Source organism: Oryctolagus cuniculus, chromosome 16 (genome assembly GCF_051225735.1).
Source record: "Oryctolagus cuniculus isolate XC-2025 breed Fujian yellow rabbit chromosome 16, ASM5122573v1, whole genome shotgun sequence".
Lineage (NCBI taxonomy): Eukaryota > Metazoa > Chordata > Mammalia > Lagomorpha > Leporidae > Oryctolagus > Oryctolagus cuniculus.
In genome coordinates this window covers 1717534-1733377 of record NC_142882.1, presented here as the reverse complement: position 1 = coordinate 1733377, position 15844 = coordinate 1717534, and the positions used below count along the sequence as shown (strand labels likewise).

General features: G+C 71.7%; 1 protein-coding gene across 2 annotated transcripts; it reads right to left on the bottom strand.

The window, feature by feature from the left end:
- Window positions 1-9080: 9080 nt before the first annotated feature.
- Window positions 9081-14204, bottom strand: TLE5 (TLE family member 5, transcriptional modulator). 2 transcript variants are annotated; one of them, XM_070058651.2, is made up of 7 exons: window positions 13696-14204; window positions 12845-12942; window positions 11406-11469; window positions 10713-10757; window positions 10389-10451; window positions 9887-9961; window positions 9081-9801 (listed from the first exon to the last, which is right to left on the bottom strand). In XM_070058651.2, exons 1-7 carry the CDS (start codon window positions 13720-13722, stop codon window positions 9580-9582), a joined length of 594 nt encoding a protein of 197 aa, XP_069914752.1. In that variant the 5' UTR covers window positions 13723-14204; the 3' UTR covers window positions 9081-9579. The 2 variants fall into 2 exon arrangements, with proteins under 2 accessions (XP_069914752.1, XP_069914753.1); XM_070058652.2 differs by having other exon boundaries at window positions 9081-9798.
- Window positions 14205-15844: the final 1640 nt, after the last annotated feature.

Sequence of the window (15844 nt, the reverse complement as noted above, 5' to 3'; positions counted from 1 at the left end):
GGGCCGGTGAGGGCGCCGGGGCCCAGGCCCCCACCTGCAGGCGGCCTCTTTCTCTGGGGCCGGCCGTGCTCAGCCCTCAGCCGCTGCCTGCTCCCCCCACCCCGCCTGCTGGTGCCCCTGCACCCGCGAGGGCCACCTCGGGGAGTCCCAGGCTCCTGCCCAGGCCACTGTGGCCATCTGGGGAGTGACCCGGCACAGGGAAGGTCTGGGGCTCTGTAGGTCTCCTTTCACAGAACTTTTTTTTTAAGATTTAATTTATTTGAGAGGTAGAGTTACAGACAGAGAGAGGCAGAGTTGGAGAGAGGAGAGGTCTTCCATCCGCTGGGTCACTCCCCACTTGGCCGCAACGGCCGGAGCTGAGCTGATCCGGAGCCAGGAGCCAGGAGCTCCATCCGGGTCTCCCACGCGGGTGCAGGGGCCCAAGCACTGGGGCCATCTTCTACTGCTTTCCCGGGCCACAGCAGGGAGCTGGATGGGAAGTGGAGCAGCCGGGACTCGAACCCGCTCCCACATGGCACTGCAGGCCGGGGCTTTACCCGCTGGACCACAGCGCCGGCCCCTAAGGCATCTTTCTTAAGCCATGGCCAGATATCCTCTCGTAGCTGTCCCAGGTCCCGTCCAGGCGCCAGGGAGACCGGACGGACGAGGGACAGGACTCCTGGCCGCCCCGCTCTGGGGCAGTCCTGGCACAGAGCAGGCGGGAGCGCCCGTGGCCGCGTGGCTGCGTGGCCGCTACACAATCGTGTGGGCAAAGGGAGAGCTCGGGGAGGTGGGGTTGGCTGGGAGGGGGCTGACACGGGAGGGAGAGGTGGGGAGGCCGCGGGAGTGCGGGGCAGAGGCTCCCTGCCCGGCGGGTGTGCCTGGGCTCCCTGCTGCCCCCGGGGACGCCCACAGCCCACAGCCCTGCCCTCCGTTCCTGCTCACACAAGCCCTGGGAGGCAGCGATGAGTACAGCATAAGCCCAGGGGCCAGCGCTATGGTGCAGCGGGTGAAGCCGCCACCTGCAGCGCCCGCATCCCACATGGGCGCGGGTTCGAGTCCCGGCTGCTCCTCTTCTGATCCAGCTCCCTGCTGTGGCCTGGGAGAGCAGTGGACGATGGCCCAGGTCCTTGGGCCCCTGCACCTGCGGGGGAGACCCGGATGGAGCGCCTGGCTCCTGGCTTCGGATCGGCACAGCTCTGGCCGTTGCGGCCATCTGGGGAGTGACCCAGCGGAGGGAAGACCTCTCCCTCCCCCTCTCTCTCCCTCTCTCTCTCTCTCTCCCTCTCTCTCTGCCTCTCCTTCTCTGTGTAACTCTTTCAAATAAACAAATAAGTCTATAAAAAAAGAAAAAAGATGCAGCAGCCCCAGCCCCCAGTCTTCTCCCACAGGCTCGGCACAGCCCCTCCCCTCCATCCCCCCTCCCCTCCCCCCCCTCCCCCCCACGCCAGCCCCAGGGCCTTTGCACTCACAGCTCCCTCGACCTGGAACGCTTTCTGGCTCCTCAGAGCGGCCGTGCAGGCTGGCCCAGCCTGCGGCTCCCGAAGCCCCTCCTCTCTCGCCTGAGCTGTCCGTCTGTCCGTCCGTCCGGCGTGCTGGTTTGGGGGTTTTTGCCTTTTTCCGGGCTCCTGCATCTGCCTCTCGACAGGTGGTTTGTGTACCTCCCTAGCTGCGCAGGGCCCAGTATACAGCAGGTGCTCAGTAAGTGAACAGGCAACAGGGTGTGGAGGAGAAACCGCGAATGCAGCCAGACGCAGGAGTCAGCAGCCGCATCTCCCGGCCGCCGGCTCAGGCCGCAGCAGCCAGGCCTGGGCTAAGCCAGAGCCGGGAGCGGGGAGCCGGGGGTGCCCGGGCCTCCCAACTCCTGCCCCAGGATCCTGAGCCCAGGAAGCTCCAGTCAGCCCGGCGGGGCCAAGATTTCGGGCTCCAGGCGGACGGGGCCCGGCCAGTCCTGATTCCCAACCCCTCAGCCCCCGGCTGCACCCCCCCCCCCCGCCATGGCTGCCCCCACTCCACAGCTCCCTCCCCCTTCTCTGGCCAAGACCCTCGACCTCCCCAAGCCCAGGGCCCCCAGGCCCACCCCTGCGGCCCTGACACTCCCCACCCCGCATCCCCCCACCAGTTAGAGGGCGAGGGCTCCACCGACCTCCACCAGCCCCCCCCGGGGGGGGCCCTGCCCTGCCCTGCCAGCCTGGGGCCAGCTGCCGCCCGTGCGCACCCCTTCCTCTCTGGGGCTTGGACCCCGGGTCTCCTCCTCCCTCTGAGTGGCCCCTCCAGCCCTCACAGCCCTTCAGGGGTCCCTGCCGCCCTGGGGACGAACTCCGGGCAGCTTTGGCCACCAGCTGGCTTCCCCCCACTACCCCCGGCCCCCGCCAAGGAAGGGCATGGGGGCTTCGAAGCCAGGCCTGGTGCAGCTCCCCCATTACACACACGCACACACGTGTTCATCCGGCGGGCATCTCTCCAGGCTGGAAGACGCTGCCCCAGGCCTGGCCTAGGAGGGGTCCCCGGGGGTGAGGGGGACAGAGCTGGACACATCCACTCCCTGGCCACAGAGGCCAACGCCAGGGCAGAAGCTGGGGGGGGGGGGGGAGGCTTGGCCTGGCAGCCCACCAGTCCCGACCAGCTCAGCCAGGCACTCCCGGGATCGGTAAACACAGGTTTGTGGGCCGGCAGAGGAGCCGTGAGACCACCCAGCACCCAGCACCCACCACCCACCAACAGCCTGCCGGGAGGGAGGGCTCGCTTGGGGTGGGCTTTGGGGAGGTCCCTGAGAGCAGCCCGTAGATGGGGGGTCCCTGGCAACTGCTGACCCCCTGAAGGCCCCGGCGGCCCCGGTCCTCTGCCATTGGGGGGGGGGTGTCCCGCCCAGCCTCAGTTTCCCCACTGCAACAAGCAGACCGAGGGAGGGGCCATAGCTTCTGCCCTCTCCCCTCCCACTGCCCGCAGAGGCTCAGCGCCCGGCTCCTGGCCGGGTTTTATGATGTGGATGTGGGTTTGGGGAAAAAAAGAAAAAAAAAGGAAAAAGCTGAGAGGCAGCCGCGGGACCGCGGATCGCCCAGACCACCTTAAATCAGCCCCGCCGCCCGGCTACTGTGGAAATTCCTTTCTCCGCGGTGGTTGGCTGGACGCGCCAGCCAATCGGCGCGCCGCGCTCCCACATGGGTCCGTGACGTCACCGGGTGCCCGGCCAATGGGGAGCAGGGAGCGGGCAGCCAATGGCAGGAGGCCCTGGGATCGGCCGGGCCAATGGGAAGGCGGCTAGGCTCTCCCTGCGGGGCACGGGCGAGCGCGGCTCCCCCTCCCCGTGAGAAGCCGAGACCCTCGCCCGGCCCAGCGGGAGGGGGTCCTGCTCCGGGGGGCGGGGGGCGCAGCGTGTGCAGGCAGGGGAGGGGCGGCAGGGGCGGCGCGTGCCCCCTGCCTTGCCCTTCGCCCTATTGCACGGATAGGTAAACTGAGGCGCGCCGCAACGCTGAGCTCCCGGGGAGGAGAGGAGACGCCCGGCCGGGGCTCGGCTTCGTCGCGCGGGACCTCCGTGGGCCTGGGGGGGCGTGGGGGGCTGAGCTCCCCCGGCCTCCGCTCCCCCGAGCGCGGCCCGCAGGGGCGGCGGGGACTACGAGCCCCAGCAGCGCCTGCGCGGCGCCCGCCCGGCTGTCACTCAAAGTAACGTGGGTCCCGCTCCGGCCCGCGCTCCCCGCCCGCCGGCTCCCGGCCCGGCGCGGTGTAATTACAGCCCATTGATCCGACCCGGGCCGGGAAAGCGGCTCCCTCGGGGAGGCCAAGCCGCCGGCTTCCGACTCCGCCAACCTCCGGCCGCGCCGCGGGGCCACCGGCCAGGCCCGGCCCCTCCCGCCGGCCCCGGGCAGGCGGGCGACCCCGGCCGAGCCCCCCGGGACGCGCGCGCTGGCACACAGCTGCTCCCGCGCGGGGGCCGCTCGCCGGCCTCAGTTTACCCGGTGGGCGGGGGGCACCCCTGGGATGAGAACCCGTGTGCGGGGAGGCTGCCCCTCTGCGGGGGAGGGGGCGCCGGGGCGGACCCTGGAGCCGGGAGCCACAGCCACAGGGCCTGGGTCTCCCCCAGGGCGCCCTGCGCCCCTTCCGGCCCGGGCCGCCCAGCACCTCCCCGCGTACCGGCCGCTCCTGGCCGCTGGCCCGTGCGCCCCGCCCTCGCCGCGGCCGGCCTGTCTGCCCAGCACGCCGCCAGGTGACCGCACCTGCTCCCCCAGCGCGGGGCCTGGTCCGGCTCCCGCGCCCCCAGGGAGGCACAGCTGAGAGCCAAGCGCGGAGCTCCTGGCCCAGCCCTGGCATTGTGGGCATTTGTGGCGGCGGCGGTGGTGGTGGGGACCAATGGATGGGAGTAACCTGGGCACAGCTGAGTCCAGAGACAGACGGCGCTTGCCCGGGGCCACCCAGCCCTCTGGGCAGTGGGCTCGCAGCAGCCGCCCGCCCCCTGGTGGCCTCCAGCCCACCCTGCGGCTGAGTCACTGGGCCCGAGCCGGAGGCCCCTCCAGCGGCGGGGGATGCCCCCTGCGCCCTTCCAGCCCCGGATCCATGCCGCCCCTTCCTCCTGGAGTCTCAGAGCCCTGGAAGGCACAGGCCTTGCCGTGGGGCCCAACCCGAGTCTCTTCTGGCTTCCGGTTTGTGCCAGGCCTCGGTTTTCCCATCTGGAAGAGGGGCGCAGTACAGGCCACCTGCCCGGACGCAGCGCCCTGCACCTGCTGAGACCAGCAGCCCCAGCCCTCCCCCTGCCCTGGGCAGGCCCCTTCCCGGTGGACAGGCCCAGTCCTGCCTCCCCGCTCAGATGGGCCCAGACGGCCCCCCGGGATGCCTCTGGGAGCGCCGGGCCGGCTCTGGGCCCAGCTCCTGTTTGCGGTCTGTGCTCCCGTGGCTGGCTGCCCAGCCACCAACAGGAGCCTGGCACACGGCGGGCTCCGGGCAGCACCGGGCTCCTCCCGCCTGTCTGGCTTGGGGGGCGGCCAGGCCCAGAGCCGCCTAGGGACTGTCCCAGGGTCACACAGCACGTGCACTCTCTCAGGGTGGGCTCCGTGGCTGCCGTTCCTGGCTGAGTGCCAGCCTCTCCCCGCCTCTGCCAGGAACCCACCACGAACCAGCAGCCCAGCACAGCCTGCTCCCCTGGCAGGCCTGGGGGCGGGGCGGGGCTCCTGCGGGGGGGGGGCAGAGTGGAGGAGGAAGTGGAGGGGGGAGGGGGAGGGGAGGGCCTGGCAGGCGTCCAGGGGCTTGTGGGGGGACATGGTGTGGAGGGCTGGGGGGGGGGGCGCCCAGAGGGAGATGGAGAGAGAGAACGGCCTGGACAGAGGTGGGGGGAGAGGAGGAGGCAGAGAGGGAGACAGGGAGAGAGACAGGGAGAGAGAGAGGGAGGGAGAGGGGGAGAGAGAGGGAGAGGGAGAGAGACAGGGAGAGACAGAGACAGGGAGAGAGAGAGACAGGGAGAGAGAGAGAGAGGGAGGGAGAGGGGGAGAGAGAGGGAGAGGGAGAGAGAAAGAGAGAGACAGGGAGAGAGAGAGATGGGGGGAGAGAGAGACAGGGAGAGACAGAGACAGGGAGAGAGAGAGATGGGGGGAGAGAGAGGGAGAAAGAGGGAGAGACAGAGACAGGGAGAGAGAGAAGGGGGAGAGAGAGATGGGGGAGAGAGAGGGAGAGAGACAGGGAGAGAGAGAGGGAGACAGACAGGGAGGGGGGAGAGAGAGAGGAGAGGAGGCCCCAGGGGCCCGGAGCTCCTCGCGGAAGGGCAGGGGCCCGAGGATGGCGTGGGGGCAGCGCTGGGTGCCCTGGGCTCCCCCTCTGCAGCCTTGACATCCTGCAGGGGGCGCTCTTCTGTTTTAAGATTCAGTGATTTCTGTATGGGAAAGGCAGGGCAGTCGTCCACCCGCTGGTTCACGCCCCAGGGGCTGGGCCACCGCGAAGCCAGGAGCCCGGAGCTCCATCCGGGTCCCGCACGTGGGTGCAGGGCCCCACGCGTCTGGGCCGTGGCTGCTGCCTCCCGGGGTGCGCACCACAGGGAGCTGGACGGGAAACCGAGGACGGGTGTTTAGCAAGACCCTCCCGGGGCGGGGGCGGGGGGCCCTGGAGAGGAGGCGCCCAGCACGGAGGGCTAGGCCGCCCCTTGCAACGCGCAGGGCTGGGAGAGGGGGCTTGAGAGGCGATGAGGGAGGGGCTGCGGGCATCCGGGACGGCCCCGCCCCGCCGCCGCCCTGCCCCCGCGTACCCTGCTGCCCCTGCATCTTCCCAGCCTCCCTCTTCCTGCAGCGGGAATCTTCTGTGTCCGGCGGTGAGGGCCCAGCTGTCCAGGGGCTGTGTGCCCAGGGCCCGGTCACTCAGCGTCTCTGTGCCTCCACTAACCGACCCCTCCCCCCTCAGAGGCACCGAATTCCTCTCGAGAAGCAGTGACAGCCAAGGCCAGAGGCCCCATCGGCGGTCGTCCTCGGCTCCCCAGGTCGGCTTGTGGTTGCCATGGTTACCAGCAGCTTCCCTGCTAACCGGGAGTCTGGTTGCTGGGGCGGGGGGGGGGGGCGGCAGGAGACCCCTGCCACGGGCCTGGCTGCCTCCGGGGGCCGCGGGCACGTTCGCGCCCCTCCTGGGGCCTCGCTTACCCCATCTGCACAGTGGGGAGAGAGCTGGACGCGCCCGCTCTCGCGGGCTCCCCGCCACCATCATCGCTGTCCCCCCACCTCCCCACCCCGGGTGATCTTGGGGCGCACGCCCAGGGGGCCAACCACGGAGGGACGTCGTGCAGCCTGGGCTGGCACAATTGCCCCTGTTCCCTGCGGAGCCCTGCCTGCCCCCTGCCCCAGATCAAGAGCCTGGAACTTGGTCTGGCCCTGGGGGCTGGGGGCTCTCAGACCCGGGAGTCCCCCGCAGGGGCTGTGGAGCACAGGGGACGTGGGAAACTGAGGCACAGAACAGCAGGGGACGGCAGCGGCCATCGGAGCACCGCTCCGTGTCCTTCTCGGCCCTGATGCCCCCGGGGGCCGCCAGGAGGCTGGGGTCCCAGAAGCCGAGGCGGAGGGGCGGGGTCTTCGGGGAGCCAGCAGTCAGAGAGCCAGGGGCTCACCCCGCCTCCGGCTCTGCGTGGCCCGGCTCCAAGGCGCTGGGAGCAGCGCCGCCCCTCCCCCTCCCCCGCTTGCCTCCTCCTCCCCGTCTCCCTCCCCTCCCCTCCGGCCCCCCTTCCCTCCCCGCCCCCTCCCCGTCCTCCGCCTCATTAGGCGCGGCCGCGGCGCGGGCCCCATTAGCGGATCAATTAGCCGAGGTCGCCGGCGGCGCAGTCGTTAAGCGCGGGGAGCCGCGGCGGGGAGGGCGCTCGCAGCCCGCGCCTCCGCCCGCCCCCTCCCTGCGTGGCGGCCGGGGCCAGGGCCAGGCGGGGCGCCCTGGATGGGGGTGGGGGTGGGGCTGGCGACCCCCCCAAGGCGCGCTTCCTTCACCAGCGCCAGCCCCGCGCCGGGGGACCCATTTGCCAGGAATCAGGGAAGCGTCCTCACTCGCCCCAGGTCGCTCCTTGGGGCCCGCGCAGGATCCGTGGGCTCCACGAAGCGCTGCCTCCTCCGTGGGACCCGCAGCGCCGGCGGCCCGCCCCCTGTGGAGCCCCGGGCGCCCTTGCTGGCACCCCCACTTTCCCGACTGGGAGACCAGGACTCAGAGTGGGGAAGCCCCCGCCAGTGAGAGCAGGGGCAGGATCCCACCCAGGCGGGGGTCTCGCTGGGGCCTCCCTGTCGGCCTCGGGGGTTTCTGCAGGACGCCGGGAGGTGGAGTGGGGGTCCTGGCTGGGAACCCTGGGTTTGGCGAGGCCTAATGGAGCCCTGGCCTTCGGCTGTGCAAAGGCCCAGGGGCTGGGCTCCCCTCCTCAGGTGCTCACAGCAGCCAGGCCGGCGCTGGGCAGAAGCTGGGCCCAGGAGCTCCGCCCAGGTCTCCCACGTCGGTGGCAGGGGCCCAGCACCCGAGCCCTCCCTGCTGCCTCTCAGTGCGCATGCGCAGGGAGCTGGTTCAGAAGCAGAGCCAGGATTCGAACCCAGACACCCTGGGCCCTCCTCCGCAGACCGGAGGCCCTGAGCGGTGCCGCTGCGGCTGTGCTGCCGTTGGTATTTGTTGGAAAGGCGGCCAGAGACAGATCTCCCGTCCGCTCCCCAAATGCCCAGGACGGCCAGGGCCAGGCTGGGCCACAGCCAGGAGCCAGCAGGGCCGCCCGGTTCTCAGGCCCGGGCGCTCGGGCCATCCCTGCCGCAGCCCGGGTGTGCACGCATAGGGAGCTGGTTCCGCGCAGAGCAGCCGGGACGCTCACGGTGGAGGCGGAGGTGGTCGCTCAGCCACGCCACGGTCCCGGGGGGACAGCCTGAGGCCCCCTTGGTCCAAGCCCCAGTGTGGGTGCGGGTGAGGGGTGGGGGCAGAGGCTCAGCTGGGGCGGGGCCGCTCGCGCTGACCAGGGCATCCAAGTGGACTTCAGCCAACGTGGACAACGCAGCCAGGGCAGCGGTGGGTGCAGGAGACGCCAAAGTCCACGCCTAAGGCCCATTTCCCACGAACCACCAAGGTCCCTGCCTGTGCGTGGATTCCTAGAGCGCTGCGCACCGCCACGCGTGTCCCTCCGAATTCCACTTGGGGCGCTCCCGAGCAGGCGCGGGGCCCAGACTGTGCCCCAGCGTCGGCCACGTGTCCCCTTAGGACCCCAGCTCTGCGCATGCGTGGGCTCTGGCGGTCCTGGGCCGCCCCCTCCCCAGCTCAGCGTCTGCTTGGCCTCTCTGGGATCCCACTTCCTGCTAATGGGCACCCCGGGGGGGCAGCGCCAGGGCCCCCGCCCCCCGCGTGGGCGCCCACGTGGAGCGCCTGGCCAGGTCTTTACCTAAACCAGTGCCCCAACCCCGCGGGGCTGGGCGCGAGGGGGCACCGGGCAGACACCTCGGCTCCCCTACTGCGAACGCGCAGCTCCGCCCACGCGCGCGCGACACGACACGCCCCATCAAGGACAGAACCCAACAGAAGCTGACTATACAGGGGGTGGAGGTGGTGGTCTTTAACCCCCCCACCTCCCCTTTCTTAGCCCAGCGAAGGTGCCCGGGACGGAGCAGCAGAAAAGTCGAACCCAGACAAGCTCAGTACCCTCATCTTTATTGGGGGGAGGGGAAGCCTGGGTCGCCCACTCCCACCCCCGCTTCTCCCAGCTAAGCTCTGCCCGCTCTCCTGGGCGAGGGGCGACGGGGACCAGGGGCGGAGGTGAGTGGGGCGGGGGGCGTGGCGGGGGGGGCAGCTAGCCTCGTGTCGCATGCAGTGCCGGGGTGGGAGGCTGTGGCGGGCGGGGGGACGGGCAGTGCCGGGCGTGGACGCCTCGTGGACTTGCTCCCTTCAGACCTGGCCCCCACCCGCCCCCAGCTCCCCCGTCTGTGGCGTAAGCAGGAGTTCGCCTCCTCGGGCTGCGGGGGAGGAGGGAGGCCGGGACGTGGAGTGGGGGGGGGGGGCAGGAGCGAAGCTGAGCGCCGGGACCTCCCCACCCCCCCACCCCTGACCCCCGACCCCGGCGGCCGCCCCAGCCGCGCATGCGCGCCGGCCTGTCTGCGCCTGCTTCTCCCCCCGGCCCCCCGGCCCGGCCGCCGGCTAATCTGACTTGTCGCCGTCGTCGTCCTGGTGGGCGTCACCGTCGTGGCCGTTCTTGTCCTCCTTGGCCAGGTGGGCCTGGGAGCCCAGCGCCGACAGCGACAGCAGGCCGCTGCCCGCGCTCACGGCCGGCAGCGCCGGCGGCTGCAGCCCCACGGGCAGGGGCGTCAGGGGCAAGGCCAGGGCCTGCAGCTGGGACAGCTGGTGGGCTTGGAGCTGCTGCTGCGGGCGGCAGACGGGGAGGGCTCAGCGGCGCCCCCGCCCCCCGCCCCCCGCGCCCCGCCCCCCGCCAGGTCCCCACACTTACCCGGATGATGGAGTTCAACTCCGGAGCCGTGACCTGCTTAGCTCTCTCGATCGCTCCCAGGACCTGCTGCTGGTGCTGGGGGGGGGGGGGGTGAGAGGGGTCAGCCAGGGCGAGGGGCCCCCCGCAGCCACGAGGCCTCCACCCCCATTTCCTTCTACCCCTCCATCTGCGGGGTCCAAGGCAGAGACAAAACTCCAAGGAGCTGGAAAGGTGGGGGGGGGGGCGTTGTGCAGTGCGCAACGCACCCGGCTGTACAGGGAACTCTCCATCCTCCCAGCTCAGCCGGGTGAGCTCCAGTAGGGGCAGCAGGGGGTGTCCAGGGCCTGTCCTGCCATCAGACGCTGGCACACCCCCCTGCCTTGGCAGCCAGGAACCACGCAGGGTCTCAGAGGGGGCGGCAGCCGCCAGAACACACTTCTCAAAGGCCTCCCGGCACCCCGAGGGGCTGCACAAGCCCCAGGCCCGCCTCCCACCCCTGCTTAGAGCTTCGGGCTCCACTCACCTCCTGGGAGAGGTAGGGCAGGACCTGGGCACAGATCCCGTTCAGGCGTTTGACGATTTCGGCCTGGAACACAGGGGGCTTCAGGCGGGGGCAGGGCACAGGCGCGCGCGGAGCGGGGGCTGGGGGGCACTCCGGGGGCAGGGGAGACGGCTGTCCTCACTCTGTGTCCTCGCCTTTCCGGGCGAGGGGCTCCCTGGGGGTCACAGCGGGGGCTCCCCAGGCCCCCTTCTAGGGAGGAGAAAAACTCCAGGGCGCCGGACAGGGCAGGGGCCTGGGGTGCTGAGGGCGGGGCCAGGGGCGGGCCGGGGGGGCGGGGCAGCGCACCTGCTTATGCATCTCAATGTTCAAGCCGTAGGACATCTCGTAGTACTGGTGGGGGGACAGGGAGGAGGAGATGGGGCGGGAGCCATCAGAGAGAGCAGGCAGGGAGACACCCCCGCCATTCCCAGGAGGGGCCAGCTCCTCCCCCGCCCCCTCTGCCTGCGGGTAGGCGGGCCCAGACTCCCCGGGTAAACACAGGGGGATAAACAAATCCCTGCTGGCCCCGCCCCTCCCCAATCCCCAGAGGTGACCTGCCTCTCCCTGGCCGGCTCCAGGGCCCCTGGTCTGGCATCCCCCGCCCTGCAGGCTCCTAAGCCATCAGGGACCTGGACCCCCGGCGGGTCTGCGCCAGCTTCCCTTGCCCTGCCTCCCAGCCCTGGGGCCCCAGGCTCCTCGCTCTGGGGCCTGGAGAGCAGGTGGCTCCCAGTGCAGAAACTGGGTCCCACCCCCCCATACCCAGGGCCGGGATCCCACGAGCCTGGGCGCGCAGGGGTTAAGGCTGCAGTGGCCTGGACGAGGGGGCGGGAGGGACGCACTGCCCCCTCCCCCAGTTCCTGGCTCTGGGCCTCCGCAGCCACTGCCAAGGACAGCCAGGGAGCTGGCCCGACCAGGCGGTGGTCTGGCACCTCGGCCACCCCGCGGGTGCAGGCGGCGGCCCGGCCAGCAGGGGGCAGCAGGGGGCGGGGCGGACGTTACCATGACGTAGTGGCGTTGCATCTCCGACTTCTCACTGGCCAGCTTGTCACACTCGAGCTTCAGGCTGGGCAAGGCAAGGGGTGGGGGCTGAGGGTCCCGCGGGGGGTGCTGGGGGAGGGAGGCCCCGTCCAGCCCAGCCCAGCCCAGCCCAGCAGGGTCGGCCCCCCGGGGGCGCTGGGGGAGGGGGCTGCTCTTCTCTCCTAACTGGAAATGGCAGCCCTGGCAGCCACGGTCACGGCAGGTGCTGTCTCCCCACCTCTCCCACGGGGGGGGGCCCACAGGAGCCCAGAGGCTGAGCGCCGACCTCAGGGCCCCCCATCCAGGAGGCGGCACCCAGGGGAAGGCGCTGTGGCCCCGAACAGAAGCTGCCCCACTGCCCAGAGGGGGCGGGGCGCACCGGCCTTGGCTCCAGGCTCCCACCCCCTCCTTCCCTGAGGGCTCCCCTCCTGCAGCCGGGCAGAGCTCCAAGGTCAAGGAGCCCAGGAGGTGCCCCCTCATCCTCCCGGGGCACCTGAGTGGGTGGGCAAAGGCCTGGAGCACCACGCGGCCTGGGTCCTCCCTGTGCCCCCCTCACTGCCGCTCAGCAGGAGGCAGCCAGGCCAGAGGTGGCCCCCCCTCCCCCTCCAGGGCAGCTTCTCCCCCTCTCTGGGCAGCTGGCACCTCCTGTGTTAGCGTCCAACCTCCCCAGCGCAGGCCAAGTGCGCCAAGTGACCTCAGGAGGAAAAGCGAACCCCACCCTCGGAGCCCCCCTGGAGGAGCCCCAGCCGCGTCCCTGGCACCCCACTCGGGGAGGGGATTGGGACGCCCACATCCCTCACGGCAGTGCCCGTCCAAGCCCTGGCACCCCGCTTCCCGTGCAGGTCCCCGCTGGTGCGCCCGGGAGGCAGCGGTGCCGGCTCCAGCGCCAGGGCCCCTGCGCCCACGCGGGACACCCGGATGGAGCGCCCGGCTTCGGCCTGGCCCAGCCCCGGCTGCTGTGGGCACTTGGGGAGTGACCGGCGGGTGGACGACCCCTCTGCACGGAGCCCCAGGTGGGCGCCCGCTGAGCGCTGGGCTCACGGATACCCCCGGAAGCTGGGGATTTGTTTAAAAAAGAAAAGTTCCCTGTTTTGGGAGAAAACCCCGAATTGGGGTTAAGTCTGGCCTAGGGTGGGCTCCTACCCACGCCCTCCGCGACCCCGCGGCCTTGCTGGAGGAGGCAGACCCGGGTCTGTGCGTTTGGACAGGGGCCCGTCTGTCTCAGAGCGGGCGGGGGCGCGCACAGGCCCTTCCCTGGGGAGGGCGTGGGGGGGCAACCTTGTGCACCTCAGTCTTCTCATCTGCACAGTGGGGCTGCTACGTGACCGTGGGCTCCGCGCGGGACGGGGCTGGCCTCGGGCTTGCTGTGGGGGGGGTGGGGGGTCTCGGGCCGGAGGGACCCCAATGCCCCCCCAGCTCACCTGTGGTACTGAGCCTGCAGCAACTGGAACTCATCCTTGATGCGATCGCAAGAGTCGGAGGTGGTGAATTTGAGCTGCTGGGGTAGGTGCGAGGAGCCCTGCGGGGAAGGGGCGCGGGGTCGCGCTCAGGGCCGGCGCGCGGCGGCGGCCCGCCCGCCCCTCCCCGCCCGGGGCCGTCCGGCGCAGCTGCGGCGCCCCCCCACACTTCCTGGGCCCTGTTTACAGGCCCTGGCACGGCCCCCGCCCCCGCTTCCTGCCCCCGCCTCTCCCGGGGAAGCCGAAGCCGCCCCCGGGGCTGCGGGGGCGCCTGGGGGGGGGCAGGGTGCATCCTCTTCCGCCCTCTAAAGTGCGGGGGGGGGACTGCCTATGGCGGCGAGGGTGGGGGGAGCTGGTCCCGAGCGCCCTCTCCCCAAGTTGGGGGAGCGACGCCTTCTGGCAAAGTCCCCTTGGGGGAGGGGCCTCTCCTAGGGCCCGAAATCTCCCGGGGTGGGGGGCGCCCACCCCAGATCCCCAGCGCTCTTCCGGGGGGGGGCGCGCCTCGGCTCGCCGCCCTCCCCCCACCGGCAGCCCCAAGCCCGAGCTGCCTGGAGGGGTTCCCGGAGCACCCCCGGCCCGAAGCCAACGCGGTCCCAGGCCCTGGCTGGCTCGGTGGGGGGCGCAGGCCCGGAGCGGGGGCTGGGGGTTGCGCGGGGCCCAGAGCTGGAGAGGCCGGGGCCTGGGAGCTCCCTCTCCGGAAGCCGGATGGGGGTGCGCTGGGCCCGGAGCCGGAGCGGCCCCGGCCTGGGAGTGGGGGGGCCCGGGGGGGTGCGGGGCCGGACCTGGGGGCGCCGGGCCGGGCGGGCCCCGCTTACCGAATGCCTGCTTTGTGGAAACATCATGTCAGTCGCGGCGGGGGGCGCGGGCTGCGCCCCGGCTGTGCGCCCCGGCTCGGGCTGCTCGGGGCGCGGGGCGGCCGCGCCTTTGTCCCGGCGCCGATCGGCAGCTCCCGGGGCCGCCGCCGCCGCCTCCCGCGCCCGGCCTCGCCCGCTTCCTGCGCCCCCTCCCCGCGCGCCCGGCCCCGGCGCGCCCCGGGCCCCGCTTCCTGCGCGCCCGGCGCCCCTCCCCGCCCCTCCCCGCCGCCCGCCTCCCCGCGCCCCCGGCCGCCGCCGCTATTGTCTAATGGCGGCGACGCCGGCCGTGGCCGCCGCTCGGCTCTGCGGAGGCTCGGGCTCCACCTGCTGCCGCCGCCGCCGCCGCCGCCGCCGCCGCCCGAGCCCCGTGCGCGCCGCCGAAGGGGGCGCGCGCGCCCGGGGAGGCCTGCGGATCCCCACCCCGGCCCGCCTCCCGGGGCCGGCCCGCCCGCCGCGGTGACCTTGGGCCCGGCGCGCCAGGCCGCGGCCCCCGCGGGCTGAGGCGCCCTGGCGGCCGGGCGGGCCTCGGTTTCCCCGGCGGCTCCAGCAGGGGCCCGGCTGCTCGCTCGCGGTCGCCGGCTGCACCACGGCGCGGCCTGGACGCGTGCCACGGACGCGCTCCGTGACCTTGGCCCTGGCCGGCGGCAGTTCTCCCCCGACTTCAGCTTCCTGGGGGTGTGGAAGGACGCCAGGCCGGTGGGGGCCAGCGGAGCAGACCCCTTCCCGGGTGGCCATGCCTCGGAACGGATAGAGGCCCAGAGTCCATCCCGCGCGGGCCTGGGGTGCCAAGGGCTCCAGGAGAAACGCTGGGGAGGCGCTGGGCAGACAGAGGGGGCCCTGGACACTGCCCTGCGCCTGGAGGTGGGCGACCAAGAGCCCAGAGCAGAGGTGGGGCGGCGATGCGGTCAGAGAGGCCACAGCAGCCAGTGCTAAGGCCCTGAGGCAGGGCTGTGCCTGGCATGGGGGGAGGGGCAGGGAGGGAGGCGGGGGTCTGTGCGGTCCCCCACTGGCCCCGCTTGTGCGGGCTTTCTCTGAGGTGCCTTTTGGAAACTTATTTACTTATTGAGACAGCAAGCTGCCATGCGCTGATTTCACTCCCCAGGCTCCTGGGAGCTGGGGGCTCGGTCAGGGGGGGGCTGGCAGGGCCCCGCATCTGAGCCGTGGCTGCTGCCGCCTCCCAGGCTGCGTTAGGAGGAAGCGGGAGTCAGGAGCCAGAGGTGGGACTCGAACCCGGGCACTGCGAGGTGGGATGACGGCGTCCAGCCAGAGCCGTGAGCCCGGTGCCAAATGCCCTCTCCTGTTTTGTGTGTGTGTGTGTGTTTTTTTTTTTTTTAACGTATATTATATTTATCTGAAAGTCACAGTTACAGAGGGGGAGGAAGAGAGAGAGAGAGAGAGAGAGGTCTTCCATCTGCTGGGTCACTCCCCAACTGGCCACAACAGCCAGAGCTGTGCCGATCCAGAGCCAGGAGCTTCTCCCAGGTGCAGGGGCCCAAGGACTTGGCCCATCGTCCACTGCTTTCCCAGGCCACAGCAGAGAGCTGGATCAGAAGTGGAGCAGCCGGGACTCGAACCAGTGCCCACGTCGGGTGCTGGAGCCGCAGGCCGCAGCCTAACCCCTGTGCCCAGCCCCCTCACCAGCATCTCAACCGTTAGGCGCAGTGCCCAGTGCCAAGGCCGGGTGTTTGTAAATTCCTCCGTATTCCTGCTGGGCCTGTGAGGACCCCAGGCCTCTCCCCAGGGGGTGCCACAGCCGCCCGCGGTGTTGGGGCAGAGCCAGCGCGGCCACAGACACCCCCAGCTCAGTGCGGTGGGGTTCGGGCTGAGCCGCCCCGAGGGGCCGCACAGCCGCTGTGTGCGTAGGGCGTGCAGGGAAGCCCGGAGCTGTGACCCAACCCTGAGTGAGCAGCCGATCCCAGCAGGGCGCGGGTTCGAGCCCCGACTGCTCCGCTTCCGAGCCCACCCCCTGCTGGTGTGCCCTGGGAGGCGGCGGTGATGCCCGAGCCCCTGGGCCCCTGCACCCGAGTGGGGGCCCCGGAGGAGCCCCAGGATCCTGGCTTCAGCCTGGCCCAGCCCTGGCTGCTGTGGGCGTGTGGGGAGGGACCCAGCG

Excerpts from the sequence above, each read along its gene's own strand:
- TLE5 (XM_070058651.2), bottom strand. The coding sequence starts at position 13,722 with ATGATGTTTCCACAAAGCAGGCATTCG. Across the intron at positions 11,470-12,844 it reads CTGCAGGCTCAGTACCACAG|CCTGAAGCTCGAGTGTGACA; the intron begins GTGAGCTGGGGG and ends TGCCTTGCCCAG. Across the intron at positions 10,452-10,712 it reads ACATTGAGATGCATAAGCAG|GCCGAAATCGTCAAACGCCT; the intron begins GTGCGCTGCCCC and ends CCTGTGTTCCAG.